The sequence below is a fragment of the Salvelinus namaycush genome, chromosome 16 (genome assembly GCF_016432855.1).
Source record: "Salvelinus namaycush isolate Seneca chromosome 16, SaNama_1.0, whole genome shotgun sequence".
Taxonomy (NCBI): domain Eukaryota; kingdom Metazoa; phylum Chordata; class Actinopteri; order Salmoniformes; family Salmonidae; genus Salvelinus; species Salvelinus namaycush.
Genome location: NC_052322.1, coordinates 7993215 through 8012252, shown reverse-complemented (window position 1 = coordinate 8012252; position 19038 = coordinate 7993215). Strand labels below are relative to the sequence as shown.

The 19038-nt window shown below is 40.7% G+C and overlaps 1 protein-coding gene across 2 annotated transcripts in view; it reads left to right on the top strand.

Moving 5' to 3' along the window:
• The first annotated feature begins 14181 nt into the window (after nt 1–14181).
• Nucleotides 14182–19038, top strand: part of LOC120060942 (mitochondrial carrier homolog 1-like) — a 41899-nt gene continuing 37042 nt past the window's right edge. Inside the window, exons 1-5 of one of the 2 annotated variants that reach the window (XM_039010386.1) lie at nt 14182–14422; nt 15035–15119; nt 15212–15318; nt 17216–17293; nt 18290–18347. In XM_039010386.1, coding sequence (XP_038866314.1) covers nt 14252–14422; nt 15035–15119; nt 15212–15318; nt 17216–17293; nt 18290–18347 — 499 coding nt within the window. In that variant the 5' untranslated portion in view covers nt 14182–14251. The remainder of the gene's footprint in view (nt 14423–15034; nt 15120–15211; nt 15319–17215; nt 17294–18289; nt 18348–19038) is intronic. The other variant, XM_039010387.1, reaches the window with a different exon arrangement.

Below are 19038 nucleotides of genomic sequence, written 5' to 3'. Positions count from 1 at the left end.
GATGAAAATAAAATTGAGCTTGTTGGCCATCTAAGAAAAATGCTATTTCTGGTGCAAACCCAACACCTCTCATCACCCCAAGAACAGCATCCCCACAGTGAAGCATGGTGGTGCTGTGGGGATGTTTTTCATCGGAAGGGACTGGGAAACTGGTCAGAATTGAAGGAATGATGGATGGTGCTAAATACAGGGAAATTCTTGAGGGAAACCTGTTTCAGTCTTTCAGAGATTTGAGACTGGGACAGAGGTTCATTTTCCAGCAGGACAATGACCCTAAGCATAGTGCTAAAGCAATACTTGAGTGGTTTAAGGGGAAATATTTAAATGTCTTGGAATGGCCTAGTCAAAGCAAAGACCTCAATCCAATTGAAAATCTGTGGTTTGACTTAAAGATTGCTGTACACCAGCAGAACCCATCCAACTTGTAGGAGCTGGAGCAGTTTTGCCTTGAAGAATGGGCAAAAATCCCAGTGGCTAGATGTGCCAAGCTTATAGAGACATACCCCAAGAGACTTGCAGCTGTAATTGCTGCAAAATGTGGCTCTACAAAGTATTGACTTTGGGGGGTGAATAGTTATGCACGCTCAAGTTTTCTGTTTCTTTGTCTTATTTCTTGTTTGTTTCACAATAAAAAATATTTTGCATCTTCAAAGTGGTAGGCATGTTGTGTAAATCAAATGATACAACCCCCCAAAAAATCAATTTAAATTCCAGGTTGCATGGCAACAAAATAGGAAAAATGCCTACTCATTCTCGGTTTTTCTTTTCTTTTTTCTATTTTCTACATTGTATAATAATAGTGAAGATGTCAAAGCTAGGAAATAACACATATGGAATCATGTAGTAACCAAAAAGCGTCAATGTATTTGAGATTTTTCAAAGTAGCCACCCTTTGCGTTGATGACAGCTTTGCACACTTAGCATTCTCTCAACTTGCTTCATGAGGTAGTCATCCGGACTTGTCCTAGTGCTGCTGCGCTATTTGTTGCTACTTGGCTATCTGCCAAACCTTTCGTTTACCAACGTCTTTGTTTTTTCCTTGCTCTACTTTTTTTCATTCAACTTCTCCCCAGACGCTTTTTCTGGACATGGTTCTACAGGACCTCCACCAACCGAGGCTAAGTAGTAACATTAGGCCTTCTAATTGCAGTCGCTGTACTCATAATATACAGGAGAACTATGGCCTTATGGTGAGGATAGCCGTGTTGCAAGCACAGCTTCAGATGTAAGCGTTAGGGAAGGGCAATTTAAGTGTAAGAAAGGATGAAACGGCGTCTGCCACCAATAAGCACAGCTAGTAGTATAAATCCCCCCGCACAGTCCCCGCAGCCGGACTATTTTCTCAAGGCTTTTGGAAAGAAATGCTGTCTGCATACTCAACCGGTGTCGCTCCTTCATCTGACAAACTTTCAACCGGTTCTCCGCATTAAGCAACGAGTCAGAGGCTGAGCCTTCTCAGGTCTCTCCTCCACCCTCTACGGGGTCTGAGCTGCCGAAGCCTCCCACTATTAGCTCTGACAAATTGAAAACCCTAGCCATTGGCAACTCCTTTACCCTCAATATTAGACTTAAAAATAATCATCCATCGATCATACACTGTTTAGCAGGGGGCAAAGTCTAATCTGAAGATTGTGCTGGCTAAGGCTAAAACTGGCAATTGTAGAGAGTATAGGGATATTGTCATCCATGATGGCACCAACGATGTTAGGATGAAACAGTCAGAGGTCACCAAACGTAACATAGCTTCAGCGTGTAAATCAACTAGAAAGATGTGTTGGCATCGAGTAATTGTCTCTGGCCCCCTCCCAGTTAGGGGGAGTGATGAGCTCTACAGCAGTCTCACAACTCAATCGTTGGTTGAAAACCGTTTTCTGCCCCTCCTAATTGGGCCGCTTTCTGGGACTCACCCACAAAATAGGACCAAGCCTGGCCTGCTGAGGAGTGATGGACTACATCCTAGCTGGAAGGGTGCCCTCATCTTAGCTACGAACATAGGTAGGGCTCTAACTCCTCTAGCTCCACAATGAGAGAGGGTACAGGCCAGCTTAGTGGAGTCTGCCACTAGCACAGTCAGTGTAGTCAGCTCAGCAATCCCCATTGAGACCGTGTCTACCTTGATCTAGGTTGAGCAAACCAAAACATGATGTTGTTCGCCTTAGCAATCTCACTGGAATAAAGACCTCCATTCCTGTCATTATTGAAAGAGATTGTGGTATCTCACATCTCAAAATAGGGTTACTTAACTTCTCTAGGGTAGGGGGCAGCATTTGGAATTTTGGATGAAATGCATGCCCAAATTAAACTGCCTGCTTTTCAGGCCCAGAAGATATGATATGCATATAACTGGTAGATTTGGATAGAAAACACTCTAAAGTTTCCAAAAGTGTTAAAATAGTGTCTGTGAGTATAACAGAACTGATTTGGCAGGCGAAAACCTGAGAAAAATCCATTCAGGAAGTAGTTTTATTTTTTGGTTTTGTAGTTTTCTATTCAATGCCATTACAGTATCCATTGACTGAGGACTCAAATTGCAGTTTTTATGCCTTCCACTAGATGTCAACAGTCTTTATAAATTGTTTCAGGCTTGTATTCTGAAAAATGAGGAAGTAAGAGCAGTCTGAATGAGTGGACCCTAAAGTGTCACAGAGCTTTTTCATGCGCGAGACCGAGAGAGTGCGTTTCTTGTTTACCTTTTAAATTGACGACGTTATTGTCCGGTTGAAATATTATCGATTATTTAGGCTAAAAACAACCTTAGGATTGAATATAAACATCATTTGACATGTTTCTATGAACTTTACGGACACAATTAGGATTTTTTTGTCTTCCTGTTTTGACTGCGTTTGAGCCTGTGGATTACTGAAGAAAACACGCAAACAAAACAGAGGTTTTTGGAGATAAAGACACTTTATCGAACAAAAGGAACATTTATTGAGTAAATTAATGTCTGCTGAGTGCAACCATATTAAGATCATCAATGGTAAGGGATTTATTTTATCTCTATTTCTGACTTGTGTAACTGTTCTACTTGGCTGGTTACTGTTTGTAATGATTTGTCTAGTGGGCTATGTTCTCAAATAATCGTAAGGTATGCTTTCGCCGTAAAGCATTTTTAAAAATCTGACACCGTGGTTGGATTCACAAGAAGTTAATCTTTAAACCTATGTTTTGTTTTCTGAATTTTTATAATGCTTCTCACGGTCCCTAATCTTTGTCGGCTGGGTATTGATACAGTATGTGTGTAGGATACCTACTGTTCGTGTGTATGTATGTGCGTATGATATCTACTGTTTGTGTGTGAATGTAAGTGCGTAAGGAGCCAGTATAAAATGAATGGTTTTGTACAACGGACTAGCGCGCTCGTGAATAAACATTTTGACTATCATAGCTGGGCCTCCGTCTGTTTCATTCAACCAGTATCTTACTAATTCTGGGTTGCAGACAGTAGTATAATTGAATTGGGTTATGAACATTGAGAACATAATTCTCATAACAATTACCGATCCTTGACTTCGGCGGTGTCATTTACAAAATAGCATCCAACACTCTACTCAGCAAATTGGATGCAGTCTATCACAGTGCCATCCGTTTTGTCACCAAAGCCCCATATACTCCCCACCACTGCGACCTGTACAGTATGCTCTCGTTGGTTGGTCCTCGCTACATATTCGTCACCAAATCCACTGGCTCCAGATCATCTATAAGTCTTTGCTAGGTAAAACTCTACCTTATCTCAGCTCACTGGTCACGCGCTCCAACAGGTATATTTCACTGGTCATCCCCAAAGCCAACACCTCCGTTGGCCGCCTTTCCTTCCAGTTCTCTGCTGCCAATGACTGGAACGAATTGCAAAAATCACTGAAGTTGGAGATCTATATCTCCCTCACTAACTTTAAGCTTCAGCTGTCAGAGCAGCTTACCGATCGCTGCAGCTGTACACAGCCCATATGTAAATAGCCCATCCAACTACTTACCTCATCCCCATATTTGTTTTTGTTTTTCTGCTCTTTTGCACAACAGTACTTGCATATCCTCATCTGCACATTCTATCACTCCAATGTTAATTGCTAAATTGTAATTACTTCGCCACTATGGCCTATTTATTGCCTTACCTCCTTACTTAATTTGCACACACTGTATACAGATTTTTCTATTGTGTTATTGACTGTACGTTTGTTTATCCCATGTGTAACTCTGTGTTGTTTTTGTCGCACTGCTTTGCTTTATCTTGGCCAGCCCGCAGTTGTAAATGAGAACTTGTTTTCAACTGGCCTACCTGGTTAAATAAAGTTGAACTAAAAATAAAAAAAATAAATCTCATGGGGACACTACGTCACCGCAAAATCTATGGGTAGAGTTCTAAAATTCAAGCCTCTTGGGTGCTGCCATAGATTTACATTAGAAGTGCCCATATAAGAAGGCTCAAAGTCATTGGCTGAGGATAAAATGTCAATTTTGCTATTTTAAATGTAACCTTTATTTAACTAATTGTGCACCACCTTATGGGACTCCCAATCACGGCCGGATGGAATTGAACCAGCGACTGTAGTGAGGCCTCTTGCATTGAGATGTAGTGTCTTAGACCGCTGCGCCACTCGGGAGCCCTCATGTTATATCTACAGTAGCTTTGATTGGGCTGATCATGTCAAGATCATACCTTCAAAATCTTAGCTAGCAAGCTAGCCGTCATCGTGAATCAAGTCGACAATCTACTGGCAAATCCTTTTCAATTCTTGTCAAATGAAGAGAAATAATGAGGAGATATATGATAGATAAAACGTATTGGTGCTCATTGGCCATTGGACAAACATTACACAAGTTAGGGATCTCAATTTCAACAATGAGTGTTTTGGAAGGAATCAGTGGCTAACTGCAAGCATTGTAAAGCAATCACTAGCCTGCTATTCAGTGGAGTGGATGTGTGGTCCAAGTCTGTGTTTTAAGGGTCTCTTTTTTTCCAAGCTTAAAAGGATAAACATTCAACATTGGCCATGCTGTCAATCCAACATGACTTCTGCCGCTTTCAAAACAACTGGAACTTGGAAATCTCAGACTTCAGTGAGTTCATGACAACTGGGAACTCGTGAAAAAAACTAGCCTGACTGGGAAAATACGTTTTGAACTGTCATCCAACTCGGAATTCCAAGTCGGGAACTAGGGCCTCTTTCTAGAGCTCTGACCTGAAGATCGCTAATCTCATGATTCAACCTTGTTTTTTTCCTGAGTTCCCAGTTGTCTTGAAAGCACCATAAAACCAGAGAATGACAGAATTTGTTGACAAAATTTGCCCACGAAAGACTGCCCACCATCCTGTTCAAGTAAGCACAGCACAACAAGGTGATTCCAAAAATGTATTGTATGCTGCTGCATAAAGGATGTAATATGCCAGGGAGATAGTATGTGTATTAAGCTGTTAGTAGCCCATGTGCCTTACCCTAATAATTTGGTATATTTTCCCCTCATAATTTCACCTACTGTCCTGACTTGATGGTGCACATGTAGCCTATAACCTGTTTTAGAGAAATATCGTCATTAAATATTGTAAGAGCTTTCATTATCTGCTTATTATTGTTATCTGCTTTATTTATCCTACGGTTCTGACTTGGTTTACAGGGTGAATACTGTAACAACGGTCCATGTTCTGAATTCTGTCGCTGTACATTTCAGAAGTCCTAAACAAATAGTTATATTGACTACATCCGTCCTAGCTCGCTCATTAATGTCTAAGAGGGGTTAAATGCAGAAGACACATTTCAGTTGAATGCTTTCAGTTGTACAACTGACTAGGTATCCCCTTTTCCCTTTCCTAATCAAAATGACAGATTGCGTCTTATCCGCTCGTTGTCCCTTATGCCATAGTTTTTACACCTCAATTGTCAGTAGAAACCACATTTGTTTAAGCAAGTCAGCCGTATCAGCTATGTTTTTTTTAACGGCAGTAAATGAGGCTGAATGAACTGTTTTGCTGCCAGACGAGGCTCCGCTGAAAGCCAGCTGTAACATTGGTAAGGTGTTGGGACAGCTTTATGTCCTGTAGGCCTTAACAGTTTGTGGGCACCGTTTGTCACCGTTATAGTCCAATTAATGTATTGTTTAGTGTTGTGTTGACTTTGCTGGCATGCAACAACATCAACATTATTTTAGTTTGCTCCACCAAAATGTACATGCTAAAATCTCCACTGATGGAGATTTGGATTTGGTTGGATACTTAATTCTCCGTACTCTCCAATGATAATGATGGTGATTCTGATCTAACCATAAATTGTGCCCCTAACCTGAGAGGACGGAAGTTCAATATGTAGCTAGATGTAGTAGGCTAATGTTAGGCTAAACTAAAAGCGTGAACTGTATGACAGAGTCATGAGAGGAAGATGGCTTTGGCATTTTTAGTAGGATAAGTAGGATGAGTCAACATGTTTTGTCTACTTGCACACACGGACACACACAAATCGGTACCATGGACAGCTACATAATATTTAGCTTTAGTTGATTGGACTAAATAGTTTTTGGTATCTTAGTTGTCACTGTATTAGACTAAGCAGAGGTGATTAGATGATGTTGAAATGGTGCTGGAATAGTGGAGGCAGCTCCTGTTTTCTTTGCAACTTGCGGTAACTCTCCGTGGATCTAAATCCATAGTTGTTTAGTAGTCCGAAAATGTCAGACTACTTCATTTGCTTGACCATGCTGTAGGTCATGTACTGTAACTGTTTGTTACATGCAATATGCTTTGTAGACTTCACTGGACAGATGTTGATCTCAGGTTTTATGATGAAACAAAGGTGCGGTTGAATTTATTCTGCCACTGTGTCTTCTTATTGTCTTCGTCTTAGGCCTATATAAAACTGGCAAGGCATATGAACTAACAGGTTATAAAGCAAATAACGCAATTATCACAACAAATTGGTTGTAGTTGGGCTTTTTGTTCTGGCCTGGCTTCCTCTGTGATTTTACCTACGTGCCGCTACAGATTGAGCCGAACCTAAAGAGTGTGGTGTGTTTCGTATAGGACTCACTGGTGGTGGTACTCCTTCCTGACCAGTCTCTTCATGGCAGTCTACCTGTTTGTCTATGACATGCACCACTACTTCTCCAATACTCCTACCTGACCAGTCTCTTCATGGCAGTCTACCTGTTTGTCTATGACATGCACCACTACTTCTCCAAGCTGCAGCTCATCAGTGCGGCCACTGCCATGCTCTACTTCACCGCAAGGCTAGACTCTGTAACAAGTTTTTGCAGAGGAGCTCAAACATATGGGGTATATCCTGATTTTCACGTGAACAAACACAGTGCTGGAGCTTTTGGCCGACTTCGGCAGAGTCATTGGCTGTTTCCAGCCACCCCTCTCCATAGGAATTGTATCCGGGTTTACTAAATGGAAATTGGTGTTGCTGTAATAGCGAGCCAAGCCAGTTTAAAATATTGATGCCAGGGATATTTTTGGTGTCTGTGTGCTCCTGAAGGGCACACATTAGTTTTATGAGAAGGGCTCTTTCATTAGTTTTGTTTTTATTAATTTATTCCTGGTACCCTCCTACCTGAGCGGCATGAGGCCTATACTCAAAGGAATATTCAATGTCTGCTTTTTATTTTATTTTACCAAGTGGGCCAATAGGTGCCCTTCTTTGCGAAGCATTGGACAACCTCCCTGGTTTTTGTGGTTGAATCTGTGTTTGAAATTCACTTCTCGCCAGAGGGACCTTACAGATAATTGGTGTGTGGGGTACAGAGATCATGTTAAACACTATTATTGCAAACGGAGTGAGACCTTGCAACTTATTATGTGAATTGTTAATCACATTTTTACTCCTGAACTGTTTTAGTCTTGCCATAACAAAGGGGTTGAATACTTTCATTTTTATTCATTTGTAAAAATGTGGAAAAACCCAATTCCACTTTGACATTATGGGGTATTGTGTGTAGGCCAGTGACACAAACTCTCAATTTAATCAATTTTAAATTCAGGTTGTAACAAAACAAAATGTGGAAAAAGTCAAGGAGTGTGAATACTTTCTGAAGGCACTGTATATATACGTTCCGAAATAAATAGTAACAAAAATACCTAATAAGTATTCAGACCCTTTGCTATAGACTTGAAGTTGAGCTCAGGTTCATCCTGTTTCCATTGGTCATCCTTGAGGTGTTTCTACAACTTGATTGAAGTCTACCTTTGGTTAATTCAGTTGATTGGACATGATTTGGAAAGTCACACACCTGGTCCTACAGTTGACAGTGCATGTAAGAGCAAAAACCAAGCCATGAGTTTGAAGGAATTGTCCGTAGAGCTCCGAGACAGGATTGTGCCGAGGCACAGATCTGGGGAAGGGTACCCAAAAATGTCTGCATCAATTGAAGATCCCCAAGAAGACAATAGCCTCCATCATTCTTAAATGGAAAAAGTTTGGAACTGTTGGGGTTCGTTCCGTTTTCCTTGTCAATTATTGGCTCATTGGTGAAATTAGCATTCAGACAATGTCTTTAATTAAATCATTCAAAAACATTTATTAATGCAATTGCAGATAGAATTTGACAACAGGGACATAGCACGCATGTTTCCGAGTAAGTTCTGCAAAATAGGAAAAGTCTCAAGTTATTTTATTAAGCCCGAAGTCCAGCCCTAGTGATGTCACTGCATACGTCATTACCTTTTACTCATCAGACCAAGCCCATGCATACACAGCTATACAAACTTGCAAGAGAGATACAATAGTTCCAGTGTTTTCTAAGGGCTAAGCAGTAAATGTCCACTCCTCCAAGTTGATTCATAGTGGAATGTCTGACTAGTCTCATCTCTTATACTCCCCTGCAGAGTTCTGTCTCAGTCACACATTTCTCATACCGTTTCTTTATAAGAGGCAGAGAGACTAAAAAAACTGTGGAACAATATTAAACCTATATAATGAATATATATATGGTTAATCTGTAGTCTAGGACCTATAAATGTAAGGAGGGAGGGGTCTTATAACCCCTCCCCTTCTATTAATACAACATAAGCATATTCAATTATTATAATACGTCAAACATTTGGTACAGCCCCTATCATGGCCCCTAGGTGAACCCCTGACAGAACCACCAGGACTCTTCCTACAGCTGGCCACCAGGCCAAACTGAGCAATTCGGGGAGAAGGGTATTGGTCAGAGAGGTGACCAAGAACCTGATGGTCACTCTGACAGAGCTCCAGAGTTCCTCTGAGGAGATGGGATGACCTTCCAGAAGGACAACCATCTCTGCAGCACTCCACCAATCAGGCCTTTATGATAGAGTTGCCAGACGGAAGCCACTTCTCAGTAAAAGGCACATGACAGCCTGATTAGAGTTTGCCAAAAGGCATCTAAAGACTCTCAGAGCATGAGAAACACGATTCTTTGGTCTGATGAAACCAAGATTGAACTCTTTGGCCTGATTGCCAAGCGTCACTTCTGGAGGAAACCTGGCACCATCCCTACGGTTAAGCATGGTGGTGGAAGCATTATGCTTTGGGGATATTTTTCAGCGGCAGGGGCTGGGAGATAAGTCAGGATCGAGGGAAAGGTGCAAAGTACAGAGAGATTCTTGATGAAAACGTTCTTCAGAGCGCTCACGACCTCAGACTGGCGTGAAGGTTCAACTTCCAACAGGAGAACGACCCTAAGCACACAGCCAAGAAAACGCAAGATTGGCTTCGGGACAAGTCTCTGAATGTCCTTGACTGGCCCATGCAGACCCTGCACTTGAATCCGATCGAACATCTCTACAAAGACCTGGAAATAGCTGTGCAGCGACACTCCATCTAACCTGACAGAACTTGAAAGGATCTGTGGAGAAGAATGGGAGAAACTCCCCAAATACAGGTCTGACAAGCTTGTAGCGTCATACCAAAGAAGACTCGAGGCTGTAATCGCTGCCAAAGGTGCTTCAACAAAGTACTGAGTAAAGGGTCTGAATACTTATGTAAATGTCATATTTCAGTTATTTTAAATTTTTAATACCTTTCCCAAAATAAAAATACAATAAAAACAGTTTATGCTTTTGTCATTATGGGGTATTGTTTGTAGATTGATAAAATAAAAATGTTCATCAATTTTATAATAAGGCTGTAACATAACAAAATGTGGATAAAGTCAAGGTGTCTTCATACTGCCCGAATGCACAGTATATATACTGTATATACAGTGTATTCAGACAATATAGATACTTTTTCTTCCCGCTGTATAAATATATATGTGAACCCTTTAGAATTACCTGGATTTCTGCATAAATTGGTCATGAAATTGGATCTGATTTTCATCTAGTTCACATCAATAGACAAACACAGTCTGCCTAAACTAATAACACACAAACAATTATAATTGTTCATGTCTTTCCTGAACACACCGTGTAAACGTTCACAGTGCAGGTTGGAAAAAGTATGTGAACCCTTGGATTTAATAACTGGTTGACCCTCTTTTGGCAGCAATAACATCAACCAAACATGTTCTGTTGTTGCAGATCAGACCTGAACAACAGTCAGGAGGAATTTTGGACCATTCCTCTTTACAAAACTGTGTCAGTTCCACAATATTCTTGTGATGTCTGGTGTGAGCCACTCTCTTGAGGTCATGCCACAGCATCTCAATCGGGTTGAGGTCAGGACTCTGAGTGGGCCACTCCAGAAGACGTATTTTCTTCTGTTCAAGCCATTCTATTGTTGATTTACTTCTGTCTTTTGGGTTGTTGTCCTGTTGCATCACCTAAATTCTGTTGAGCTTCAATTGGCTGACAGATAGCCTTACATTCTCCTGCAAAATATCTTGATATACTTTGCAATTCATTTTTCCGTTGATAATAGCAAGCTATCCAGGCCCTGAGGCAACAAAGCAGCCCCAAACCATGATGCTCCCTCCACCATACTTTACAGTTGGGGTGAGGTTTTGATGTTGGTGTGCTGTGCCTTTTTTTCTCCACACATAGTGTTGTGTGTTCCTTCCGAACAACACAACATTAGTTTCATCTGTCCACAGAATATTTTGCCAGTAGCACTGTGGAACATCCACGTGCTCTTTTGCGAACTTCAGACGTGCAGCAATGTTTTTGTTGTGCTTCTTCCGTGGTGTCCTCCCATGAACACCATTCTTGTTTAGTGTTTTACGTATTGTAGACTCAAAGGGATAGTTCACCCAAATTACAAAATGACATATTGGTTTTCTTACCATCTATGCAGTCTATGGACAAGGTATGACAGCAAGCTATGCTTTTGTTTACCTGGCCACTGTTTCAAATGCTAATTATTTTGCGGCACATTTGTGGCACAAAACCGAAGCATTGATTGGTGACATACCTTGTCCATAGCCTGCTTACACGGTAAGGAAACCAATATGTAATTTCGTAGTTCAGATGAACTATCCCTTTAAGTAGGCCTATACAATTTTTGTCACATGGCACGAGAATTGATATATATATACTGTTTTAACAAGCTACGTAGTTTTATTGATAGGCGTGACAGAGTAGGATTTCATGCTTGTATTATGTTGCATGCATCTTACACTGGAAATCGAATACAATTATACGTTACATCTTTACAGACAATGAATCCAAGGAGAGTGCGCAGGAGAGAAGCACAGATAGGCAGAAGAAAACGTCAAGAGTTGCAAGATAAGTTGGAAAAGTACAAAAGACTACACCACAAATACAAAAATGTTGTCACTGTTTGCAGGCTAAAGATCAAGACCTTGACAGTCCAAGAACGAAGACGAGAAGCACTCTACAAGGCTGCCCGGCCTCTTCATCAATTAGAACAACTCTAAACTTCCACTATGCTCTCTTGGGGGATCTAAGAGCAAAGTACAAAGCAGAGAAAGCAGACAAAGCCAAACAGGGGTTTGTAAATATACTGACAGGAAAGCTGATAAAGAAATTCAAAAAGTTGTGTGAGCTGAGCATTGGTTTTTCATACAAAGCCTGGAAGCCACGAAACAGAGCTCGACAAACGAGCTAGGCCGAAATAAACATTGTTCAGGAAAATAAACAAAATTGAGCACTTTAGATGTTTGTAATTGTTTTTGTATTATGTATTCTGCTTAAAATCTCCCTAAATTGAGCACATATTACCTCTTGGTCTGCCACGGGATAGACATAACGGATGCAATGTCTTTCAACCAGGAGTTGAGGGACTGGCAGTCAAATACAGTTGCATTATGTCAGCGAAGAAAAGGTGGAAAGAAAGGCACAGAAGATGTCTGAGGTATCTCTGGTTACCATAAAAGGAACCATGGGAATGCACCAGGTTGTAAATATCACATCTGGCATCCTAAAATATAGAGACAGAAGTTGTCTCTGCCATGCAGCGGAAGGCGTGTGGGATTGCCCATGTTATGGACTCCAAGAAGTCACCCTCCCGACAATGCTGGCTAATGGCTGTGATCTCTCACCTCCACATCAACCAGATTTCGTCAATCTAGATACCTCAGCTCCACTTCGTCCAGATGTCATCGAGTCTCACCACAGTGGACAGTGGTGTATTGTGAACTACGACCAACATCCCAGGCATTATACTGGAGGTTGAAGAACATAATACCAACAAGTTCTACTGGCCAAGCCCAAGAGATGATATCTGGTATGGAGAGAACCAGATTGTTTGTCTGATGCCAGAGCAGCTGCCAGTGAACAAAAGATCAGTTCAAATTTGTCACAGTATCTGGAAGTACTTGGAGGAGCACCTGACTGTGAAAGTGGCAGATGTGCACTGGCTACAAGTGAAGAAGCTGTCAGTAGCTAGAAAGCAATGGAGATTGGCTCAGAGATGATAAGTGATGAGCGCAACACAATAGCATGGCAAAGACAAACATACCTGAAGTAAAAGTGAAGAACAATACAGGAAACATTCCATGAACATGTTTTACTGCATACAAAATGTTCGTATCAGTGTGGTTAGGAAAACAGTTTTAGTTTATGTTCAATGTTAGTGTTTCTAATGTTCTAGTGGACATGTTTAATATGTTTGCATGACAATGTTGTGTTATGAAAGACACATTTTAGTCAATAGGCTTCATCTTTTGGTCTTAATCTTTGACCAATAACCCTCATTTTATTGTTCATATTAAATTAAATCTGAAATTATTTGTAATAAAAAATATTACTAATAAATTGTTAAAATGTATTTGAAGTAATCTTATGTTTGTCATTGGTTTCACATTGTGTCACTGGTGTTACATTGTGTCACTGGTGTTACATTGTGTCACTGGTGTTACATTGCGTCACTGGTATTACTTTATGGCATGTTGGTGTTCTGGCATCAGAGTTGCCCAATTTAATTGAATATGGTTTTTGTATCTACCTAACTGTTGCTACATTCATTAGTAAACATTTTAAGGATATGATCATTCAATTTTGATGACTCACCCTCAATTATTTCTAATGTTACAAAAACAAAAAACAATAGTATAAATGGAAACATGTCAGACAATAGAACATTACACATGCATGTTTAAAGTAAGTTATTACTAATTCAAACAATTTCTTAGTATTATCATTAACCTTTTCTGTCTTTGATTATATATGTAAATTAAAGCCTGAAATTACATTCTAGAAAGCCTGAATTGTCATCTAAAATATAGGTAACACCAGTGACAATATGGCAGCACAAGCATTTGTTTATGTAATGTGGTAAAAAATATATATATGTTAACCTGTCAATTATGTTGATTTATAATGTTAAGTGGTTAACTATTATCTGACTAAGTTTTGATTTAAAAAAAAGTAATTACAATTTCTCAAAGTTGGCTGTTCAAAAAGCCACCATTTTCATAGAATGACCCACATAGGTATTTTTATTTTTATTTCAAATATTTTTTTAATAATATTTTTATTTTTTAATATATATATTTTTATTAACAACAAATCAATAGAGAAAGTACATGAGGGAACACAAGTATATATAGATTATATACAATGGACAATCGAGACCCACATATGTCTTCACATTTTCCAATTCACAATTACGTCATCGAAGTTTACATGGCATATGAATATGGGTTCATCTTCGGCAGTAGAGCTAGGCTCTTGTACTGAGCTGTAGTGTACTGTCAAAAGAAAATGAAGCAAACACTCCCATCTGCTGGATAGAAAGGAGCATGCAGCTCATTCCTCTTCCACAGGGAGGTAAAGTAGCCCCGCCTCTTTTGTTTTGATCCTCGACGGAATCACGTGACATGTTCTTGTTTTGCGCATCCCATTCCCTGCACAGCCTGTGGAACTGTCGACTGGACAATTGCTCTCAATATCGCCGTGAAAATGGTGACACCTGAGAACTTGTCTGGCGATACAGGTGGGCGAAGGGAGCCCCTCAGATTTGACCAGGATGCGTCCGCGACGGCCGTGGATATGGACACGGCAATCGTGCTTCTCGGAGCCGGGGTGACAGCGATCACACACCCGCTTCTGTATGTCAAACTGCTAATTCAGGTAGCTAGCTAGTTACTTAGTTACTCGATTTAGCCAAATCTACATTGGTTTGAGTTATTCATTATTTTGCCAGAAAGCACGAGGGCTATCACTTTGAAGTCCCTCTTTCAGGATTATGATTGGGGTGTTTGAGTTTGCTTGCCGGCTAGCTAGGGAGTTTGCTGTCAAGACCTAACGTTAGCTTATTTATAAATGTTTTGGTATTTCACCCCCCTTTCTACCGTATTTCCATCATGCTAGTTTGCTAACTAAATAACTAACGTCAGAGATGGCATCGTCTCTAGTCCTGGCTTTGCCCACCCCCAGTCAAACCTCAAGTGTTGAGCATAGCCAATATTATCTCTCATAAGTATGTGTGTCTGGGGAGGACAGATAAAGCGAAATTGATATTATTTGCATTCAATCTTAGCTACATTTGGTCAAATTCTCTGCATGCCAGCCTGCCCTTTTTCACTACCTAACTGTCCAAGAATCCACCTCTGCCATCTGCAAGTACCAAGATCCTACCACTACAACTAGGGCCTAGCCAGCTACAACAGCTATGAAAAATATATCAAAATGATTCCCCTTCAGTATGCCAGCTTGCTTCCAGTGAGTTGTGTGTACTTTCAGATTGGACATGAGCCCCTCACCCCAACTGTTGGAGCCACCATGTTTGGGAGGAAAGTGTTCTACCTACCTGGATTCTTCTCCTATGGTGTGTGAGTCTTGCCCATGGGTTAACATCCTTTGTCACCCTGTATATGGGGAATAAGAGTTGATAGGACTGTGATGTCTATCTGTCCACAGCACAGCACATCGTAAGGGTCGACGGAAAGATGGGACTCTTCCGAGGTCTATCCCCTCGTATAATGTCCAGTGCCATCTCCACCATGGTCCGGAGTAAAGTCAAAGAGGTAAGGGGATCCTAGACCCAGAGGAGTGGTACTTCATAATCACTCATAACTGCAACTGCTCTCAATAGGTTTTTGAAACTCGCCACTCTGGCCACAAAAGCGTATAATCCAACCAATCATCGGAGCTTGCCAATGTGTAGTCAGTGTCCTTATCAAATGAGAGAGACACATGTAATTGAATAATGCGTTTGTGACAATATGTGGGAAGAACCCTGTATATCAAGTTACAGTCGTATGAAAAAGTTTGGGCACCCCTGACTATTTCCATGATTTCCATTTATAAATAATTGGGTGTTTGGATCAGCAATTTCATTTTGATCTATCAAATAACTGATGGACACAGTAATATTTCAGTAGTGAAATGAGGTTTATTGGATTAACAGAAAATGTGCAATATGCATCAAAACAAAATTAGACGGGTGCATAAATTTGGCCACCCCAATAGAAAAATCACATCAATATTTAGTAGAGCCTCCTTTTGCTAAAATAACAGCCTCTAGACGCTTCCCATAGCCTCTAATGAGTGTCTGGATTCTGGATGGTATTTTGGACCATTCCTCCTTACAAAACATCTCCAGTTCAGTTAGGTTTGATGGTTGCCGAGCATGGACAGCCCGCTTCAAATCATCCCACAGATTCTCAATGATATTCAGGTCTGGGGACTGGGATGGCCATTCCAGAACATTGTACTTGTTCCTCTGCATAAATGCCCGGGTAGATTTTGAGCAGTGTTTTGGGTCGTTGTCTTGTTGAAATATCCAGCGCCGGCGTAACTTCAACTTTGTGACTGATTCTTCAACATTATTCCCAAGAATCTGCTGATATTGAGTGGAATCCATGCGACCCTCAACTTTAACAAGATTCCCAGTACCGGCACTGGCCACAGCCCCACAGCATGATGGAACCCCCACCAAATGTTACTGTGGGTAGCAAGTGTTTTTCTTGGAACACTGTGTTCTTTTGCCGCCATGCATAACGTCCCTTGTTATGACCAAATAACTCAATCTTTGTTTCATCAGTCCACAGCACCTTATTCCAAAATGAAGCTGGCTTGTCCAAATGTGCGTTTGCATACCTCAAGCGACTCTGTTTGTGGCCTGTGCAGAAAAGGCTTCTTCTGCATCACTCTCCCAAACAGCTTCTCCTTGTGCAAAGTGCGCTGAATTGTTGAACGATGCACAGTGACACCATCTGCAGCAAGATGATGTTGTAGGTCTTTGGAGGTGGTCTGTGGGCTGTTTTTGACCGTTCTCACCATCCTTCGCCTTTGCCTCTCCGATATTTTACTTGGCCTGCCACTTCTGGCCTTAACAAGAACTATGCCTGTGGTCTTCCATTTCCTCACTATGTTCCTCACAGTGGACACTGACAGCTTAAATCTCTGCGATAGCTTTTTGTAGCCTTCCTCTAAACCATAATGTTGAACAATCTTTGTTTTCAGGTCATTTGAGAGTTGTTTTGAGGCCCCCATGTTGCCACTCTTTAGAGGAGAGTCAAAGAGAACAACAACTTGCATTTGGCCACCTTAAATACCTTTTCTCATGATTGGATGCACTTGTCTATGAAGTTCAAGGCTTAATGAGCTCACCAACCCAATTGTGTGTTCCAATTAATCAGTGCTAAGTAGTTACAGGTATTCAAATCAACAGAATGACAAGGGTGCCCACATTTTTGCATAGCCTATTTTTCACATCTGATTTAATTTCATACAACTTAATATTGCTACACTAAAAATCTTTGTCTGGACAATACCCCAGTACTCAGCTTTTATTAGAAAATGAATGGCATGCCACTGTGATCATTTTCTGTGACGACAGAGTAAATTATTATGCAGCCTCAGAGGGGTGCCCAAACTTTCTCATACGACTGTATTTAAGCCCGTCTTTTCCCCCTCCAGGCCATTCCAGCAGAGCAGGCGGAGCATGTATCGAACAGAGACGACTTGAAGACCTCCCTCAGGAAAGTGATGAAAGAGGTGAGAGGTCAAAGTGTGATAGGGAGCATAATATGAAAGTATAAAATGTCAAGTGTGTCCATGTGAAGCCAGTTGAGTTTATTAGGTTGGAGTGAATTCGCTCCTTATCACTCCATTTTCTAGACATTCTGGTCTGGAAGTATTAAGATTACGATATCCATATAATGTGTGTGTGTGTATGTATGTACGCACGCACGCACGCACAAAACTTATCTTTCCATGACATGGGCTATCCAGGTGAAAGCCATGATCCCTCATTGATGCCACTTGTTAAATCCACTTCAATCAGTGTAGATGAAGGGGAGGAGACAAGTTAAAGAAGGATTTTTAAGCCTTGAGACAATTGAGACGTGTGTGCCATTCATAGGGTGAATGGTCAAGACAAAAGATTTAAGTGCCTTTGAACGGGGTATGGTAGTAGGTGCCAGGCTCAACAGGGTTGAGTGTGTCAAGAACTGCAATGCTGTTGGTTTTTCACGCTCAACAGTTTCCTGTGTGTATCAAGAATGGTCCAACACTCAAAGGACATCCAGCCAACTTGACACTACTGTGGGAAGCATTGGAGTCAACATGGGCCTGCCTCCCTGTGAAACATTTTCGACACCTTGTAGAGTTCATGCCCAGACGAATTGAGGCTGGTCCGAAGGGCAAAAGGGGAGGGGTGCAACTCAATATTAGGAAGGTGTTCCTAATGTTTGGTTTACTCAGTGTATTATTTAAATAAACACGTCAATACAGTAACTTTTGAATGAAAGCATGGACTTCTAATATATGTATAATACCTGTAATAAGTTATTAATAAATCCTCTTATGTTGTGGTTAATGATATATAACATTGTTGTGCAGTTCTATATTTGCTGGTCTTATTTTTAGTGTTCGCAATAGATTCCAGTGTTGCCTACTTGGTGATTTCTGAACGGGTTAGATGTAGCAGTTTTGCATAGCTATGCCCACTGATACTTGGCACAGTTTGATTTCCTCTTTCTCTCACTCAAGACCTCACATGAGATGGTCATCCAGTGCCTGTCCAGAATAGCCACTCATCCCTTCCATGGTAAATCCTGGCGATTGTCTGTCTGTTTATTTTCTTTATTGGCTTGGAGTTTATAGCTTTGTTTTGTAATCCAGACTAGCTAGGTTTCCATCCAATATGCAACAGATTTTCATGCAAATATTCAAAAATCCACATAGGAAAAAAGATGAGAATTTTGAGAGTTTCCATCAAACTGACATGTTGTGGATAAAAATCTGTGCTTGATGACTTAGTGCACATAAAAAGCACTTTTGAGCTTAAGTTTCCAACTACCGAATAAAAAATCAGAAGTTCAACGTGTTTATATCGCATTTTCAACTCTACTGATGGCTTTGTCACAGAAACTGTTGCGATAAATAGCAATCTTGCCCAATCTGTTTTTGGCATATGCTCTCTAGTCTAGACAGTGGTCGCTGAGAAATTTGACAGGGTAGGTTATCTGATGAGAAATGGATAAGAGAAAGATTATTTTTATTTGATAATGGAAGCCCAGCAACGATCATCATGTCACCAGCTTTCAAATAATACCCTCGATATTTATTGGAAATTTGAATCTCATCACTGTGCACTTTATTTATTTTATTTTTTATTTTATTTAAAATACATTTTACCCCTTTTTTTCTCCCCAATCTCGTGGTATCCAATTGTTAGTAATTACTATCTTGTCTCATCGCTACAACTCCCGTACGGGCTCGGGGCTCGGGAGAGACGA